The sequence below is a fragment of the Chiloscyllium plagiosum genome, chromosome 16 (genome assembly GCF_004010195.1).
Source record: "Chiloscyllium plagiosum isolate BGI_BamShark_2017 chromosome 16, ASM401019v2, whole genome shotgun sequence".
Lineage (NCBI taxonomy): Eukaryota > Metazoa > Chordata > Chondrichthyes > Orectolobiformes > Hemiscylliidae > Chiloscyllium > Chiloscyllium plagiosum.
Window position 1 is genome coordinate 44,057,123 of NC_057725.1, and position 17,911 is coordinate 44,075,033.

The 17,911-nt window shown below is 38.3% G+C and overlaps 1 protein-coding gene across 8 annotated transcripts in view; it reads right to left on the reverse strand.

Annotated features, from left to right (window-relative positions):
- The window catches only part of abcc8 (ATP-binding cassette, sub-family C (CFTR/MRP), member 8), a 234,343-nt gene that overhangs the window by 29,368 nt on the left and 187,064 nt on the right, over positions 1-17,911 (reverse strand). For all 8 annotated transcript variants that reach the window (XM_043705957.1, XM_043705956.1, XM_043705955.1 and 5 more), the window contains 6 exons: positions 16,638-16,795; positions 8,441-8,533; positions 6,240-6,342; positions 2,318-2,431; positions 1,338-1,458; positions 1,107-1,237 (listed from right to left, as the gene is read on the reverse strand). In XM_043705957.1, coding sequence (XP_043561892.1) covers positions 1,107-1,237; positions 1,338-1,458; positions 2,318-2,431; positions 6,240-6,342; positions 8,441-8,533; positions 16,638-16,795 — 720 coding nt within the window. The remainder of the gene's footprint in view (positions 1-1,106; positions 1,238-1,337; positions 1,459-2,317; positions 2,432-6,239; positions 6,343-8,440; positions 8,534-16,637; positions 16,796-17,911) is intronic.

Here is a 17,911-nt window from a genome sequence, read left to right on the forward strand (position 1 = left end):
CAACACTAGCTCCTTCACATCATTTATTCAGGAATATATAATCTTGCAGATTCTTATTTGTCAAAATATTACAGTTAAGAGCTACTTTAATCTATTTTCAATTAACCACTTATTCCATTAACCATTATACGTTCTTATTTGTTTTTGTACTATGCATGCCTTAAGGTTCTCAATATTCCAATTTTTGGTTCGATATCATCAAACAGGGATTAAACAACACTGTCTCCAACTGGCTTCATTGGCAAATAACTGACTTTCCTAACTACAAGGAACAAAAATATCTAAATCCTTTCTCTTAAAATACATTTTTCTTCTGTCTCCAAAACATATGCTTTTGGTTGAGGTACACTTGTGCAATGAAGCACGTTCAAATATATGCTACAGCTTGGATGATGGAGATACAATGTCTCTGTAGAGTCCAGTCTTACTGATGGAATTGATGCATAATAGGCCACATTGAAAAACACAATATTTCAGATGAACAAGATATTTTGAGCAATTAGAGCACATTATTAGGTACACAACCTTCTTTTATTCCAGCACAATACAATGGTACTGACATTGTGTTAAATGGGTAGAGCTTAAAAACAAAATCTACTTGATAGCTTTGTCCTCATAACAAAAACTATTTTATAATGTAATGGAGGAGCATTACTCTGAAGCTACTTACAAACACACTTGAGTGTGACTGGAGTCACTTTCCTCTTAAGTTTTCCGTTATTCTTGCAGTATTGAATTAACACTCAATGCCATCATCAAAGTAAGGAATGTAATATTTAGAGAATGTGAACTCAACTGTTCAACTCCTAATTCGTGGCATGATGTTCTCCTTCCCTCCAGTTCATAGATGTACTGTTTCCAATTCATGCCATGAATTAATTGCCAGTGGAAGGGATTGCATTTTCCAACCCAACTCTAATAGGACATTAGAAATAAACTTTCCTTCAGGAGACCAAACTGCTTCTGTACCATTCCTGGCAGATGCTCAGCATGGTGCTGCATGATTTTGGATTATTATTCAATATTTTGAAGGCTAATTTAAAGCAGTACTTCATCTTTCTCCATCTAACAGCTTCATATTGGCCAAGGACAATGTCTCAACCTACCTTCTGTCCTGGGCTGATGTGAGCATTCACATTCTTTAGCACTGGTTTTAGGCTGCTGTCATACCGGACGCTGAGATTCTGAATTTTAATTTCACCCTCGTCTGGCCAGTTTGGAGGAATCTGGGAAGGTGCTATAGCAGGGTAACCAGGATGAGAAAAAAAATGTTAAAAGTTTCCTTCATTAATTGGCTGCTTGGTTATATTTAGATTTCCTGTGAAATGAATGCTCACATAGAAGTCCCTCATAGTTTTCTGTTTCAATCTTAAGAAGACTGTTTACTCTTTGCACAGCACCCAGTTGCACTTCCATATCAGCGAGATTGCGTACCATCCAGTTTAAGTAGTTTGAAATCTGGAAAGAGACAGCAATAAAAGAAACAATTGACTATATTGCCACTCATAGCATTTAACCATGCTAAATACAGGCAGTACGAAAAGCCAAAACATAAAACACTATTGATCTTCCACATGAACAAATGTAATGATACATCAATCAAATTTATAGAAAAAATATGACCTGTGGGTTCGACTTCATTAATGTTCAACATTTGCTCTACCTTGGCTTTAAATCTAGTATAAATGTCCAGGCAATTATTAATGGTAAATTTACTCTTGAAGCTGTAAAGACCTAATCTTCTTAATTTTCTTCTTTTTAGATCATGGGCCAAGAAGGGAAAAGCTGTGTGGAAGGAATTGCTGCACTTGGAAATAAAACAAATTACTGGTTCTCATTGTGAGCTGTGTTTACACTGTTGCCTTGTTCAAGTAGATGGGGAAGATGTCTAAGATGCCACAGGTGTGCGTGCAGAGCAAGCTGCAATGAAAAACAAACTGATTTGTTCTGAAGGCCAAGAGTTGTCAACATCTCTCTGAATGGCTAATGGGTAGGTTACCAGAGAGGGTGGGTACAATACAAGAACAGAGGCCTCAAGACTACAACAACAGACTTCGGGTATATTTTCAGAGGGGGTTTTAACGTATAAATAGTTTCTTGGATTTCTTTCACTAACTTATCAAATGTTTCCTTCTGTATACACTCACACCCACATTCAAACTACATCTCAACTATTCAAAGGTACATTGGATTCTGCATCTTTGTGATATTAGTGTAAGTTGACTAAAAGAAAATGGAGTTATTCATATTCAAATATTATTTAAATATCTGCTAATTTCAGCAGTTAGACATGCAATGATCAATGAAATACTCTCACCATAAGTGCATAGGTCAGTCCCAGACCCACAAGTCCTGATGTAAGTCCATAATATAACGAGTTGGTAATAGAGGCCACTGCTGCAATGAGAACTACGCAGGCTCCAATATACTCCTGAGAAATCGTAATAAAAACATCATTCCAGACATATAACCTTAGTGCTTGAGCAAAGCAATCATGAACGAATAGGCATGAACGTACAAATGAGTAGAATTGTAAGAAAAAGTACTGAAAAGATTGTAGACAGCATTTTATACTGTGATGAAAAATCTAGTAAATATTCAACATTTAATTTTTGGTGGGATAATGCACTGAAGAGTTTGTAGCTATTGATAAAGGAAGCTCAACAAAGATACTTGGCCTCTGGGGCAGTAACTCATATAAAGGCATACAGTTTTTATAGGCTGGAAAGCGGTCCTTCTGCTTATCAAACATCTATCTATCCTAATCCCAATTCCATTTTCCAGCACTTGGTGCATCACCTTGAACGTTATTCTCATACATTAATCATCCTGTCTGAAAAGTAGCCACTTGACAAAGGAGCAGGGCTCTGAGAGCTTGTACTTCCAAATAAACCTGTTGGACTATACCTTAGCGGTGTGATTCTTAACATGATATCCTAGTCATTATGATCATCGTACCTTTGATTATAGAGAAGGTAACTTTAATTGGTGAAAGTAGTTTTATAAATTGATGTTTGGATGAGGGTGGGTCACTGTCATTTATTGCTTATCCCTGGTTGTGGATCTTCCTCTTCGATTCTTGTAGTACATGTTGAAGGTTCTTTTTCAGAATGGCAGCCGGTGACGAGCGGTGTCCCGCAGGGTTCGGTGCTGGGGCCACAGCTGTTCGCATTATATATTAATGATTTGGATGAGGGGACCGGGGGCATTCTAGCGAAGTTTGCCGATGATACGAAGTTAGGTGGACAGGCAGGTAGTACTGAGGAAGTGGGGAGGCTACAGAAGGATCTAGACAGGGTGGGAGAGTGGTCCAGGAAATGGCTGATGGAATTTAACGTGAGCAAGTGCGAGGTCTTGCACTTTGGCAAAAAGAATAAAAGCATAGACTACTTTCTAAATGGTGAGAAAATTAATAAAGCCAAAGCACAAAGGGATCTGGGAGTGCTAGTCGAGGATTCTCTAAAGGTAAACATGCAGGTTGAGTCCGTGATTAAGAAAGCGAATGCAATGTTGTCTCTTATCTCAAGAGGGCTGGACTATAAAAGCAGAGATGTACTACTAGGACTTTATAAAGCTCTGGTTAGGCCGAGACTTACAAAATAATACATGGCTTGGAAAAGGTGGATGCTAGGAAATTGTTTCCGTTAGACGAGGAGACTAGGATCCGTGGACACAGCCTTAGAATTAGAGGGGGTCATTTCAGAACAGAAATGCGGAGGCATTTCTTCAGCCAGAGAGTGGTGGGCCTGTGGAATTCATTGCCACGGAGTGCAGTGGAAGCCGGGACGCTAAATGTCTTCAAGGCCGAGATTGATAGATTCTTGTTGTCTAGAGGAATTAAGGGCTACGGGGAGAATGCTGGTAAGTGGAGCTGAAATGCGCGTCAGCCATGATTGAATGGCGGAGTGGACTCGATGGGCCGAATGGCCTTACTTCCACTCCTATGTCTTATGGTCTTAAGTATCCCTATGATTCTGTTAAGTAGCAAATTTTGACACAGTGACCATGTGCCTAAATTGGGTGTAGGCTGACTTTGAAGAGAACTTGAAGATGAATTTGTAGGGGATAGCATTCCCACACACCTATTCGACTATGATATTCCAGTGATGGATAGGAGGAATATTTTAGCTGGTGTGGGAAATACCATTCAGATACTGGTCTTTAATGTTGGTGCAGCTGTACCCATTGATGCAAGTGGAAGGTATTCTGTCACCATTCCTTGATATATCGTGTTCCACTTGCAGGTCCGGCCAATAAGTAGCGTTACAGCAATATATTGTTGAAAAAAAAACTTGATGGTAATCTAGAGTGTTAACTCTAAACCCCATAAACTCAAACTTGGCCAAAGAAATACCTTGCCAATTTCCTTTTATCGCTACTCATTAGCTGATAATCAACATAGCCTTGTGTTTAACACAATGTAGAAGAAATACAATAACTCTGATGTACTTTGGATGGGATCGCAATGCCCATCACTGAAAATGGCTGTGTAAGATTATTCCTGAGCACCAAAGGATATAGCTGTCAGACAAGGCTTCCAGCAGATGGTGGAAGTCAAAGGAGGGAAGAAAGCTCACTTGAATTCATCCTCAAATCAATCTGTCACAGATCCATCTAAACAGGACAGTATTGGTAGGAGTTAGCACAGCACTATCTTTGTGGAGAGACGAAGTTTCATCTTTGAACCAAGGACACACTCCATTGTGTTGCTATAGCATCATGGGGCACTGAGTATCAGCAATTGCAGCAAAATTGTCTTCTGCCATAGTCTAAAATCGCTTGCTGTGGGAGATCCCTTATTCTATTATCCCCCATCAATGGGGTTGAAACTGGTTCAATTCATGCAGAGGTGCATACCAGGAACAGCACCAATAACCTGAAAATGAGGTGCCCACCTGGTGGCGCTACAACACAAGATTGCACACCTGCCACAGCATGGCAGTAACATGCTATAGACAGAGCTAAGTGATTCCATAAATAATAAATCAAAGCTATAAAGTTCTGCAACAACCCAGCCATGAATGTTTGTGCTACATTAAACAGCTAACAAGAAAAGGCCTCAGAGGGCTGTAGAGGTTGGTCATTAATTATATGCAAGGCTGAGGTAGACAGATGTTTAATTATTAAGGGATTTCAATGTTATGGGGAAAAGGCAGGAAAGCGGAGTTGAGGACTATCAGATTAGCCATGATCTCACCGAATGGTAGAGCAGAATCAAAAGGGCTAAATGACCTACTCCTGCTCCTATATCTTATGCTCTCATGGTCTTGGGTCTAATCACATACACATGACATTCACTGGCATTGCGATCATTGAATTCCCAGCTATAAACAGACTGAGTCATCACTGACCAGAGAGCTTAACTGTTCTGCTCAGTTATATACTTTGGTCAGGTATTCTGCAGTAAGTGCCCAATTTCCTGACTACCAAATGTCGCTCCACCATCTACAAGTCACAAGTCAGGAATATGATGAGTTACTCTCAATCAGCTTGGATTGATACAATTCAACCCAGTATTCAAACAGTTTCACACTCTCCAAGACAATGCAGCCCACTTGTATAGTCCACCATTTACCACCTTAAATATACTGTTCCTCCACCATATGGGCATCATGACTGCTAGATCTTTGTACAACGTGAATTGCAGCACCTCACCAAGGTTTCTTCAACAGTACCTTCCAAAATGTGATTTCTGCCACCCAGGTGGACATGGGTATGGGAATACAACCTCCATTTGAGAAAAAGCACTGCATTCCACTTTGGTGATACATCACTGATTCCATCTATAGATATAGAATCATGCTTTCAGTTTGGAAACTGTAGTAAACAGTATGTGGACAGAAGAATAAAAATTTGAAAATCAAATATATTTCTGTTCATGATCTGATGACAGATTGTGCTGAGAGATTGCACTTTTCAGGCAGTCTCACTGTTTCTATTTAGATCAAGGTCAAGATCAACTGCAAGAGTTATATATTCAATGTGCCTTTGGTTACAATCTTGGCGGTGAGTGGCAGAATAACAATATGATCCGGCAAGGCTTTGGCAGCTTAAAGTAAATGAAGTCAAGGAAAAATAACTATCTCATTAAGTTCTTTTGAAGTACAGGTCTGTGATGATGAATTTTTTTTGGAAAACTGTAGTGCATGTACTAAGTAGCTCAAATTCTAAGTCCATCCAGTGCGGAAAAAAAAGGAGTCAATGATAATAATTAAAAATGGAGAAACTGAAAGCTTTACCATACGGACTTCTAGCCAGCGATTGGCAGCTGTGAGGAACAAGGAGGCAATGTTGTTAGTGTCGGTGAGCTCCAGCAGTTGCTGCCTAAAGCGATTTTCTTCCCTGAAAATATAGAGTTAATTGACACAAGGTTTATTAAGTACATGTCTGATGACAATGAGGAGAAAATAAACAAACATTTTTCCCTCAGCCCTCATTCATCAACTGGAATAATTTATTCAGAATCTACATTCAGTCCAGAAATACTGTTCTAGCTGTCAATAATTTTAACATGCAGCATGCTATGTCAGTGTTTTTTCCTGCAAAGCATAAATTCCAGGTTCCATTCTTGATCTGTGCTGAGTTAGTTAAGCTCAGTGTACAACAGAATTGCTTGAATCAACATCAATATCTAAATTGTTACAATTACAAATTGGAGGTCTAGAAGGTAGCTAATTTGCCTTGATAGAAAACTCATGTGATTCACACTGCCCTGGTGATGAATGTTGAGTGGAATACCATAAAAAATCATTATAGTGTCAGGTTACAGATTTTTGGATCATCTATGCCTAAGCAGTGTCAGATATAACATCTTATTGAATGGCAGAGTGGGCTCAATGGAATGAATAGTTTATTCATCCTTTTTCATGTGAGATTTTTGTCATTTTGGATTATTTCGCACCTAGTTATGAACTAACAGGTAGTCTCCAGTTTAATAGTCCAACACAGGATTGTAAAACACCACTATAATCTATCTACACTGTCTCAGAGTTCACAAAGTTTCTTTACACCAGCTTTTATATCCCTCAATTTATCAACACTATGCTACAAACAGATTTTGTTTTTCACCAGAAGGGCTGTCAAGTAACAATCCATCCTAAGCCTACTTTCTACCTCTGGGTCCAGCACAAACACAATAGGGTAAATGACCCTCCTCTCATTTATCTCTCCACCCTTCAGGCTCTCTGCCTGTATTCCTGACGAAGGGCTTTTGCCCAAAACATCGATTTTACTGCTCCTCGGATGCTGCCTGAACTGCTGTGCTTTTCCAGCACCATTCTAATCTAGACTCTGGTTTCCATCATCTGCAGTCATTGTTTATACAATAGGGTAAATGGCCTTCATCTTTGCTGTACATTTCAATTACTTTGTTCTACTATGGTAATTTCATTAAATGTCAAGTACAGTTGGTTGAACTCTTTTGTTAGATATGATTATTGTGACTTCTGAAACCACTTGCAGTTCCTCCTCTTCATCTGACAAATATCTGAAACATAATGGGGACTCATTGGGATTCCATTTTGCAGCCTTTGAAAAATTTAGGTCAAAACCTCCAGGCTCAAAATATACTCCAAGAAGACCGAGGGCCAGAATGATAGACATTGAAAAAATTATATTAAGAAGTGTTCCCCATGAAACAACTTGGGTAGTTAGCCTTCAAGACTTCATTTGCATCTTTAATTGCCGGTCATTTGGTAGGGTATTATCTTTCAATATTTTGTAGCAACCTGTTCAGAGATGTTATTACACACGTCTGGAGCAAGTTGGACTTGAACCCAGGCCTTCTAGTCAGAGGTAAGGACACTCCCACTGAATTACAAGAGCCTCCAGTAGTATGCATTATACAGAAACTACTGTAGAAGGATGGAGTTCAGTGAAGAGATTTTGAATTTAGGATGGGAGAGGTTATTCAATCCTAAAACTATAATTTGTATACTTAGACTACTAATTAATGCTACAGATTAGGTGTAAGTTAATTTGGATACACTACTCATGGTGTGAAAGCCTGGTAGGATGGGATTCAGCTTCAACTACTAGCCATGTACATAAACATTGTTATAATTATGTTCTTCTTGATTTGACAAATGTCAAGACCATTTAATGAGGTACATCACATAATTCATTACCATTGGGACTTACACCAACTTTTGAACAATACTGCTGGAGGATAACTGCCAAAAATAGACTGTTATAACATTTGTCACAGTTCACAGTAGTAGATTTTACAAGAAGTGATATCATTCTTCATTTTGTTTAAATTGTTAAGCTGGTTGTATACCATTAATTCACTACACAATATCACATTCCTTCTCAATGAGTCATTACCTGGATGTCACTGTGGAGAGTTTATTAAAGTAGTAACAAGGGGCAGCAAGAAAGCACGCTACATAACAAATTTTATTGGAATCAGAATGCCATTTTAATCCGAATTAATATTTACCTCAGGGCTCGTATTGTGGTTAATCCCTCCACAGTTTCAGAAAAATGGGACAACAGGGGAAGTTGTGTGCTGTCATCTAATTGCTGGAGGTCTCTGCAGTAAGTAGGAGAATGATGAGCATTCTAATGCATGCTAAAGATTTTATCATATATCTTCTAATTCAGCTGTACTGGAACAAATTCTAAAATATTTTCTCGTGTAGGATTGTCAGTTACAAACTTGACAATCTGAATTATCACAATGTGAAAACTTCACGTGCAGGATTGATATTTTCAGATCAACCTGTTCAGAGATGTTATGGCACATCTGTTAAGCAGGTGAGACTTGGAACTGGGCCTCCTAGCTCAGAACGCATTCATAGACAAGAAAAACATATTTGATTTTTTTCAATTAATTAGGAAACATGTAACCATTTATCAGTGATAATAATATACATTAGATACAAGTTTCTTACAACCACTGCAGTAAAGGATTCTGCTATTTCCCTTTGTGCATTCTTAAAAATACAATAAGTACCCTAGTAGTTGGGCTCTATTTTGTGAAGCTTTCACTTCAGGAAGGATCTATAGTCATTAGAACTTCAAACATGAGTGGTTTTTGGAACAGAGCACGTTAAGAAATGACGCTAAAAATATTTTCAAGCCAGTGAGAAATTTTGATAGACCATCAGGAAAAAAGTATTAAATTTTAATAGGTTTAAAAAGAAATTTGAGGGTACTTAGCTTCATGTACTATGAGTGAATCTCACCTTGTGCCACTTTGAAAACTCTCATTATAGGATTTAAGCATTAAAGTTGCAGAACAATGTACACATAAGACAAGAGACTAGTGTGAACATGTTTGTCAATGTCCCCCAAGAAAAAGACAGACAGAGGTGGTAATAGAAACTATTTACAAATATAGATTCATAGAACTGTACAGCATGGGATCAAACCCTTCAGCCCAACTTGTCCATGCTGACCAAATATCTTAAATTAATTAAGTCCCATTTGCCAGCATTTGGCCCATATCTCTCTAAATCCTTCCTATTCATATATCCATCCAGATGCCTGTTATAATTGTACCAGTCTCCACCACTTCCTCCAGCAGCTCAATCTATACATGCACCACCCTCTGCGAGAAAAAGTTGCCCCTTAGGTCCCTTATAAATCTTTCCCCTCTCACCACAAACTTATGCCCTCTAGTTTTGGACTCCCCTATCCTGGAGAAAAGACCTTGACAATTCACCCTATTTATGCCCCTCATGATTTTATAAACTTCTATGAGTAATGTGCAAACTCTGCACAGTGATCTGAGGATGCAATCAAACCCAGGACCCTGTCACTGTGAGGCAGCAGTGCTAACCACTGAGCTATTGTGCCACCCAAAGTAAATGCTAAAAAAATTAGTGTAGAGTTGAACCTTTTAGAACTTTCATAACAAATCTATGTTTTGATTAATTAAAACTGCATTAAAAATGTTATTGAATGTATTTGGTGCAGTTGGCTAGATTTTGTTCACTTTTGAACTTTGAATCACACCCAACCATAATGAGGAGATAAAAGCTCTCAGTTCCAGCATCAAATGAGTTTCAGTAGAATGATAGAAATATACAGCACAGGAGACCATTGGCCCATCACTCCTGTTTCAGCTCTTTGATAAAGCAGACATGCTTACTTCCAAATTGCCATTTTTGTAGAAACTGTGTGCCAATTCAACTTCTTTTATATTAATCAATGGAATCAGTTCCCAACTCTTTTTCAGGTAAATGTTCCAGATGAAATAAAAAAATGTGATTTAAAAAAATCTCTTGATCTCCTTGCTAGACCTTGTGCTACTGATTTTAAATCTATGATCTGTGATCATCGGTTCGGCCGCTTTTAGAATATGGTGTAGAGTTCTGGTCACCACATTACCAAAAGGATGTGGACGCTTTGGAGAGGGTGCAGAGAAGGTTTGCGAGAATGTTGTCTGGTATGGAAGGTGCTAGCTATGAAGAAAGGTTGAGTAGGTTAGGTTTATTTTCATTAGAAAAAAGGAGATGGGGGGGTGGGGGGGACCTGATTGAGGTTTACAAAATCATGAAGGGTATAGACAGGGTGGATAGAGACAAGCTTTTTCCCAGGGTGAAGGATTCAGTAATGAGAGGTCACGCTTTCAAGGTGAGAGTTGAAAAGTTTAAGGGGGATACATGCAGCAAGTACTTAACACAGAGGGTGGTGGGCGTTTGGAATGTGTTGCCAGCAGATGTGGTAGAGGCAGGCATGGTAGATTCATTTAAGATGCATTTGAATAAATGCATGAGTTGGTGGGGAGTAGAGGGATACAGATGTTTAGGAATTGACGGACAGGTTTAGACAGTACATTTGGATCGACTCAGGCTTGGAGGGCCGAAGGGCCGGTTCCTGGGCTGTAAATTTTCTTTGTTCTTTGTTATTGATACACTCCTCAGAGACAGAGCAGCTTTTCTCCTCATGAGCTATCAAAATTTCTCACTATCTTCAAAGTATTGCTGCCATCACCTCTTAACCTTTTCCATTCCAGAAGTAGAAACACTGGCATTTCCAACCTCTCCTCCTATTTGTAGTCTCTGATCCTTGGTAACAGCATATATACAGTCCTACATAACTAAAAAACTTTCCTGGAATGAATAATTCCCAATACTGAGAGACTTAACCAATTTAGTAATTTGTTAATTTTTTTGTTTTTATATTTTATTCTACTATTTATAAAAAGTAAGTAGCTTTTTTTAAACTTCAGGGTTATATGGATATCATTTACACTTTTCAAAATTGTGCCATTTATAGTAAACTCTCTCTCCATTTTAGTCTTACCAATGTTCACTATTTATATTTGCATACTTTGGATTCCATCTGCTATACTACAAGTTTTATACTGTCATGTCTAAAAAGCCTGAAGAGGTCTTAAATTGTTTATATTTCGGAAAATATATTCTCTTGTTTTTTTCCTTGATGAACTCTTGCAGGTTTTAAAATAGCTACCAACCACAGAATCTGCTTCCCAAAAACTTAGAGGACAAAAGCTAACTTAATACTCTCTGGGACTGTCACATCTTGGGCAGTGCAAAATCTTTCTAGTCAAACTCACAAAGGAGCAACGAGTAGTCTGTATCCTCCAGTTGGGTTTGGTTTGAAATAAAACTGCACTGCACAAAATTAGAACTCATAACGCTAGAGATTGCCCTCGTAGTCCCCACAAGAATCTCCCAAAACTAGATTGGTTTGATCAGATGCATCAAAGCTACCTTGTTCACTGAAGTGACTCATCCAGGAATTCTGGTAATGTGACTGCATCACTTTTGAATAGTTTTAATTATACGGCTTGGAGGTCTTTCCTCAGTCTGTTTGTATCATCAGACCAGAAATAGGAGGAGTAGCTCCAGTCTTTGATAACAGTCTAGGTATAGTCTCATGCTCTTTTGAAATCCTGATTTCTGGGAAGAATTCTGTATCTTACCTGAAATGTGAACTAATTCTCAGTCACAAAAATATGTTTTAATATATATTCTATAAGAAGTATTATTTGTTGTCCTAATTAATCTGTTCAATGATATTATTAAACACTTCTGAAGCAGGTGGGACATAAACCAATGTCTCCTGGGTCAGAAGTAGAACACTATCACAGTGCCACAAGAGCAAGCTCAACAGAAATTGAATTTTTAAGTTTTTTTAAAAATGTAACTTATTTTTTATAATAAATCTATTCAGAAGTATTATTATATATGTCGGGAAGGTAGGATTTGAATCGGGCATTTTGGTTCAGGATAGGACACTACCACTGTGCCATAAGAGGTCCCTCAATAGGAATTATTATCTTTTAAGTTTAAAAAAAATTAACCAATTTATATAATCAACTTGTTCAGGGATGTTATTACACACTTCTGGAGCAGGTGGGATTTGAATGCAGTCCTCTCAGTCCAGGGGCAGGGACACTACCCTAGCACCACAAGAGGGCCCCCAACAGGAATTATTTTGCTGCATCTTCAACTACGTTCATCTGTATCTGATATCTACATAAATGAGTTTCTGCTAGACCAGGCAAGTGCAAAAATCACTGCATATTAACTTTTTGGTCTAATTTGTTAGAAGTAAACTTTCCAGATGATAGCTTTTTCATTTTAAATGTTTCAATTTTTTTTTATAGTCATTCTCCTTTGTGCATAACAGAAATAATTTTTATTCTTATGCTCTTGAGGTTTTGAGAAAAGGCAGTGGTGCATTTTCCCAAAACTAGTTTGTGAAGTCCAATTTTAATGATGAATTATCGCAAATATAGTAGGACTTAATTTGTAATTGTAAATTTTTTCCTGGTCTTTTTCCTATGCTCTTCTTTCGATGTTTGTATTAATGTCAGTCACAATAACTAGCTCTCTGTGTTTTGAATTTTTTAATAAACCCTAATTTGTATTAGCATTAAAATATTTGCGATAGTTCATCATTAAAATTGGACTTCACAAACTGGTTTTGGGAAAATGCACTACTGCCTTTTTCAAAACGTCAAGAGAATAAGAATAGAAATTATTTCTGTTACGAAGAGAGATGGGCAACTATGAAAAAAAAATTTGAAAAATTAAAATGAAAAAACTAGCATCTGAAAATTTTATTACTGTGATTCCTACATCAATAACTTATACTTATTAAATATTTAACATAGTCAAATAATCTAAAAGTTATCAATTAAAAAAGTTTTTAAAAAATTGACATTGAGACTGAGCCATAGTAGGAGGTCTCAGGCAAAGACTGATCAATTGCTGGATCAAAGAAGTAGATTTTTAAGAGTAATATATAGCAAGGCTGAGAGATTCAGGGACAAATTCAGAACTTAGGGCCAAGGTAACTGAAAGTACCACTAATACTTGAGGAGTGATTAAAATAAGAAGTGTTCAAGAGGCTAAAATTGGATTAGGATATAACTGAGGCAGAAGATTTTTGGATAACTTGGAGATGCCGGTATTGGACTGGGGTTTACAAAGTTAAAAATCACACAACACCAGGTTATAGTCCAACAGATTTAACTGGAAGCACTAGCTTTCGGAGTGCTGCTCCTTCATCAGGTTGTTGTGGAATATATAATTGTAAGGCACAGAATTTATAGCAAAAGTTTACATTGGTGATGTAACTGAAATTATACATTGAAAGATATCTTGATTGTTTGATAAGTCTCTCATCTGTTAGAATGACAATGTTAGTTTCACTTCTTTCATATGTAAATCACAAAACTTTCTTTTAAAAGTTACATTCTCAAGTTAACATTAACAACAAAAGCCAGATAATATGTTGATGTTAACCTCCGTGTGCTGTTGTCTGTGCCATAACGTTTAGGATGATTCTAATCTAAAAAAAGAGTTAACAGAGACTTACATGGATTCATGCATTTTTTGAGCAAGGTACAATGTAACTCTGCAAGTACAAATTCACCCCACAAACGTATGTGTGTGCGTGATAGAGTCATAGAGATGTACAGCATGGAAACAGACCCTTCGGTCCAACCCGTCCATGCTGACCAGATATCCCAACCCAATCTAGTCCCACCTGCCAGCGCCCGGCCCATATCCCTCCAAACCCTTCCTATTCATATACCCATCCAATGCCCCTTAAATGTTGCAATTGTACCAGCCTCCACCACATCGTCTGGCAGCTCATTCCATACACGTACCACCCCCTGCGTGAAAAGGTTGCCCTGTAGGTCTCTTTTATATCTTTCCCCTCTCACCCTAAACCTATGCCCTCTCGTTCTGGACTCCCTGACCCCAGGGAAAAAGACTTTGTCTATTTATCCTATCCATACCCCTCAATTTTGTAAACTTCTATAAGGTCCCCCTTCAGCCTCCGACATTCCAGGAAAAGCAGCCCCAGCCTTTTCAGCCGCTCCCTGCAGTCAGATCCTCTAACCTTGTAAATCTTTGTAAATCTTTTCTGAACCCTTTCAAGTTTCACATCTTTCCGATAGGAAGGAGACCAGAATTGCATCCAATATTCCAACAGTGGCCTAACCAATGTCCTGTACAGCCGCAACATGACCTCCCAACTCCTGTACTCAATACTCTGACCAATAAAGGAAAGCATACCAAACGCCTTCTTCACTATCCTATCTGTCTGTGAGTGTCTGTGAAAGAGAGTGCATATGTGTGTGAGTGTAAAGGAGTCTACATCTGTAAGGGGGTGCATGTGACAATGTGGGAGTGTGCGTGTCTGTAGGAGTGTGTGTCTGTGTGTGTGGGGTGGGGGGGGTTGTGCGGGTCTGTGAGAGAGAGTGTACATGTGTACCGAGCAGAGGCTATGGCAACAGATGAATGGGCACCACACAACAATCAACAGACAGGAGTATTCCCTCCCAGTTGGAGAACACTTCAGCAGTCCAGGACATTTGCCCTTGGACCTTCGGGTGACCATCCTCCAAGGTGGACTTCTGGACAGGCAGCAGCGAAAAGTGGCTGAGCCAAGGCTGATATAGCTACGTTCGGCACCTATTGGGAGGGCCTCAACCGACACCTTGGGTTCATGCAACACTACAACTGACCATCATTGCACTACACACACATACACAGGCACTTCTACACACAGACACACTCCTATACACAGACACACTCACTCACTCCTACAGACACACACTCCCATAGGCACCCTCTCACAGACTTAGACCTCTTTACACTCACACATATACACTCTCTCACAGACACTCAACCCCCCACCCCAGACACACACAAACCCACATGCACACATAAACACTAGTACTTGCACTTGCAGAGTTGCATTGTACTTTGCTCAAAAACTGCCTGAATCCATGTAAGTTTCTATTAATTCATTTTTTAGATTAGAATCAGTCTAAACATTATGGCACAGATAACAGCACACGGGGGCTAACACTTTCAACTCCTTATCTAGGCTGACACCAATTGTCAATGTTAACCTGAGAATGTAACTTTTAAAAAAGTTTTGTGATTTACGTATGAAAGAAGTGAAACCAACATGGCCATTCTAACAGACTTAAACAATCAAGGTATTTTTTAATGTATAATTTCAGTTACATCACAGTGTAAATGTTTGCTTTAAATTCTGTGTCTTACAATTGTGTCCTCCACAACCACCTGATGAAGGAGCAGTGCTCTGAAAGAAACCTGTTGGACTATAACCTGGTGTTGTGTGATTTTTAACTTTGCATACCCCAGTCCAACACCTGCATCTCCAAACCATGACTAGGGATGAAAATATTTAATAGGGAAGGGACTTTGTGGTGAGTAACAATGACAATGTTTTCAACCTTTCTCACATTCTTGTTGGAAGAAATCTCTGATCATCCTTGAGCAGATATCAAACCAGCAATATGACAAATCGGAAACAATGGAAGGGTTCATCCATGTGATGATGAGATAGAGTATCCTCAACATACATGTGGAATCTGATGCTATATTTTTGCATGATATTTCTAAGGACTAGCATGAGCTGAGGTTTGGAAAGGGCCATGATTAGATCCTTGGGCAACTCCAGAGTTAAATGGAACAAGAATGGAAAAAGCCATTGCGGATAATTTTCTTGTAATAATTAAATTCATAAAATCAAACCAAGCTAAGGTAGTTCCACCCACCTGGATGATGGAGCAGAGCTTTTGGCGGAGTTAACTGTATATTAATTTAATGCAGGTTGTATGTATTAACTAGGAACTTACATGAACAACTGTAGAAAGACAGTATAAAACTATTGTTTTTCCATTAAAATGTTTGTAACTAATTAAATCAAAACATTTGTTAAGATTAACTTTAGTTATATTCTTCACCAGCTGGGTTCTAGGATTAAAACAAGAGTAAATTGTTGCGGCCAATTGTGTTAAAGGTAGAAAAGAGGTCCAGAAGGATGTTAAAGGACTGCTTACAGTCACAAAGATGCAACTTGTCTTAATACAATTAACAGTGATCTGCACTCAGTTGGTCATCTCACTCAAAGAAGACTATAACGGGTCTCATTTTAGAAATTGCACATTAGTTCAATCAAAATTTCTCTTCAGTTGCTGAGGCTACATTTACTGCAGATTATTGCAATAGATTTTTGGGAACTTTGCTCCGCATTTCACTATGCTTCACCCTACCCATGACAGATGGCTAACACAGGAGTTCCAGTTTCTCCTTGATGTTATCAACAGGCTGGTTCTGTAATTTTAACTCCCTATACAACACCATATTCAGTTCCTGGTGGGAAGTTACCTGGATGCTACTCTGAAGTATTTCTGAATGAAGTAATAAGCCACAGCGAGAGGAACTAAGGCAATAAGGAATACAGGGGTCACATACGAGATCACAGCCAAGGCAGAGACACACAGAAGAGTTGATCGACTGAGACACTCCAGAGTGGCAGGAATGTGCTGAAAATAACCACATCAAAGCATCAAATCATTCAAAATCAATTAAATAACATTAAAATAAAATTAGAATTTCATAATCAGCCCCCATTCTTCAAATCTATTGAACAAAACAAATCATCATTTAAACAGTTATTTTACTACGAGTGAGAATTCAAGAATTTGACAGTGTCAAGGAGGTGAACATATGCTGTTGCAGGTGAAAGGGTTTCTCTGCCAACATCAGATTAGCTTTCTCAAAGTTTATAGCTTCATTTACTCGAATCTATAGCAGCTCTCCATTGACATTACAAGTATTCAACATTTATCAAAAATATTTGAGAAACAAACTTCAAGAGAAAGTTAACAACACAGATTACCAGCAGTCCCTGGGTTTTGAACAGTTTCTGTTCTGGAGTCTGTTTGCAAGTCGATTTGTATGCAAGTCAGAACACATTGCAGGCTAATATAAAACAGTATGTATGAGGAAATATTCATGTTACATTTTTAGAATTAAAATTAATACACCTTTGTTTGGGACTGCATTTATAAGTCGGATGCTCATAGGTCAGAGACCCCTGTATATAAAGACAGCCAGCAAACAAGGGATTTCTCATGAGGTGACAAATGGTGTGATGAGAAGATTGCAATTGACCTTGCATATATAGATTTATAAAAGGCATTTGTTTCATTTATTATGTTACTGGTAAAATTAAAGTCCAAGAGATACAGAGGACAGTAACAGCAGGGATACAAAATTAGTTAAGGGACAGATACAGACAGATGTGATGAATGGCCTTTCATTATACCGGAGGAAGGCATGCAGAGTCAGCCTTGAAGGCTCAGTATTCAGACCATTGCTGTTTTCGATAGACATGAGTGAGTTTGACTTGGTGGTATTGGGCACAGTCTAAAAATTTGAACAGGACTTAAAATGCAAGTCAAAGTGCAAGTGTAATACACAGCAAGGAAGAGGACAAAAATGGAGGAATGGCTGACACATGACACATGAAAACTGTGGAAATGACATTATCAGAAGAATAAGGAGAGACAATACAATCAAAAGACTGGGGAGTAACAAGAACAGAGAGACATCTCAAATGTTGTATACAAATTATTGAAGATTAACAAAATAGTTAA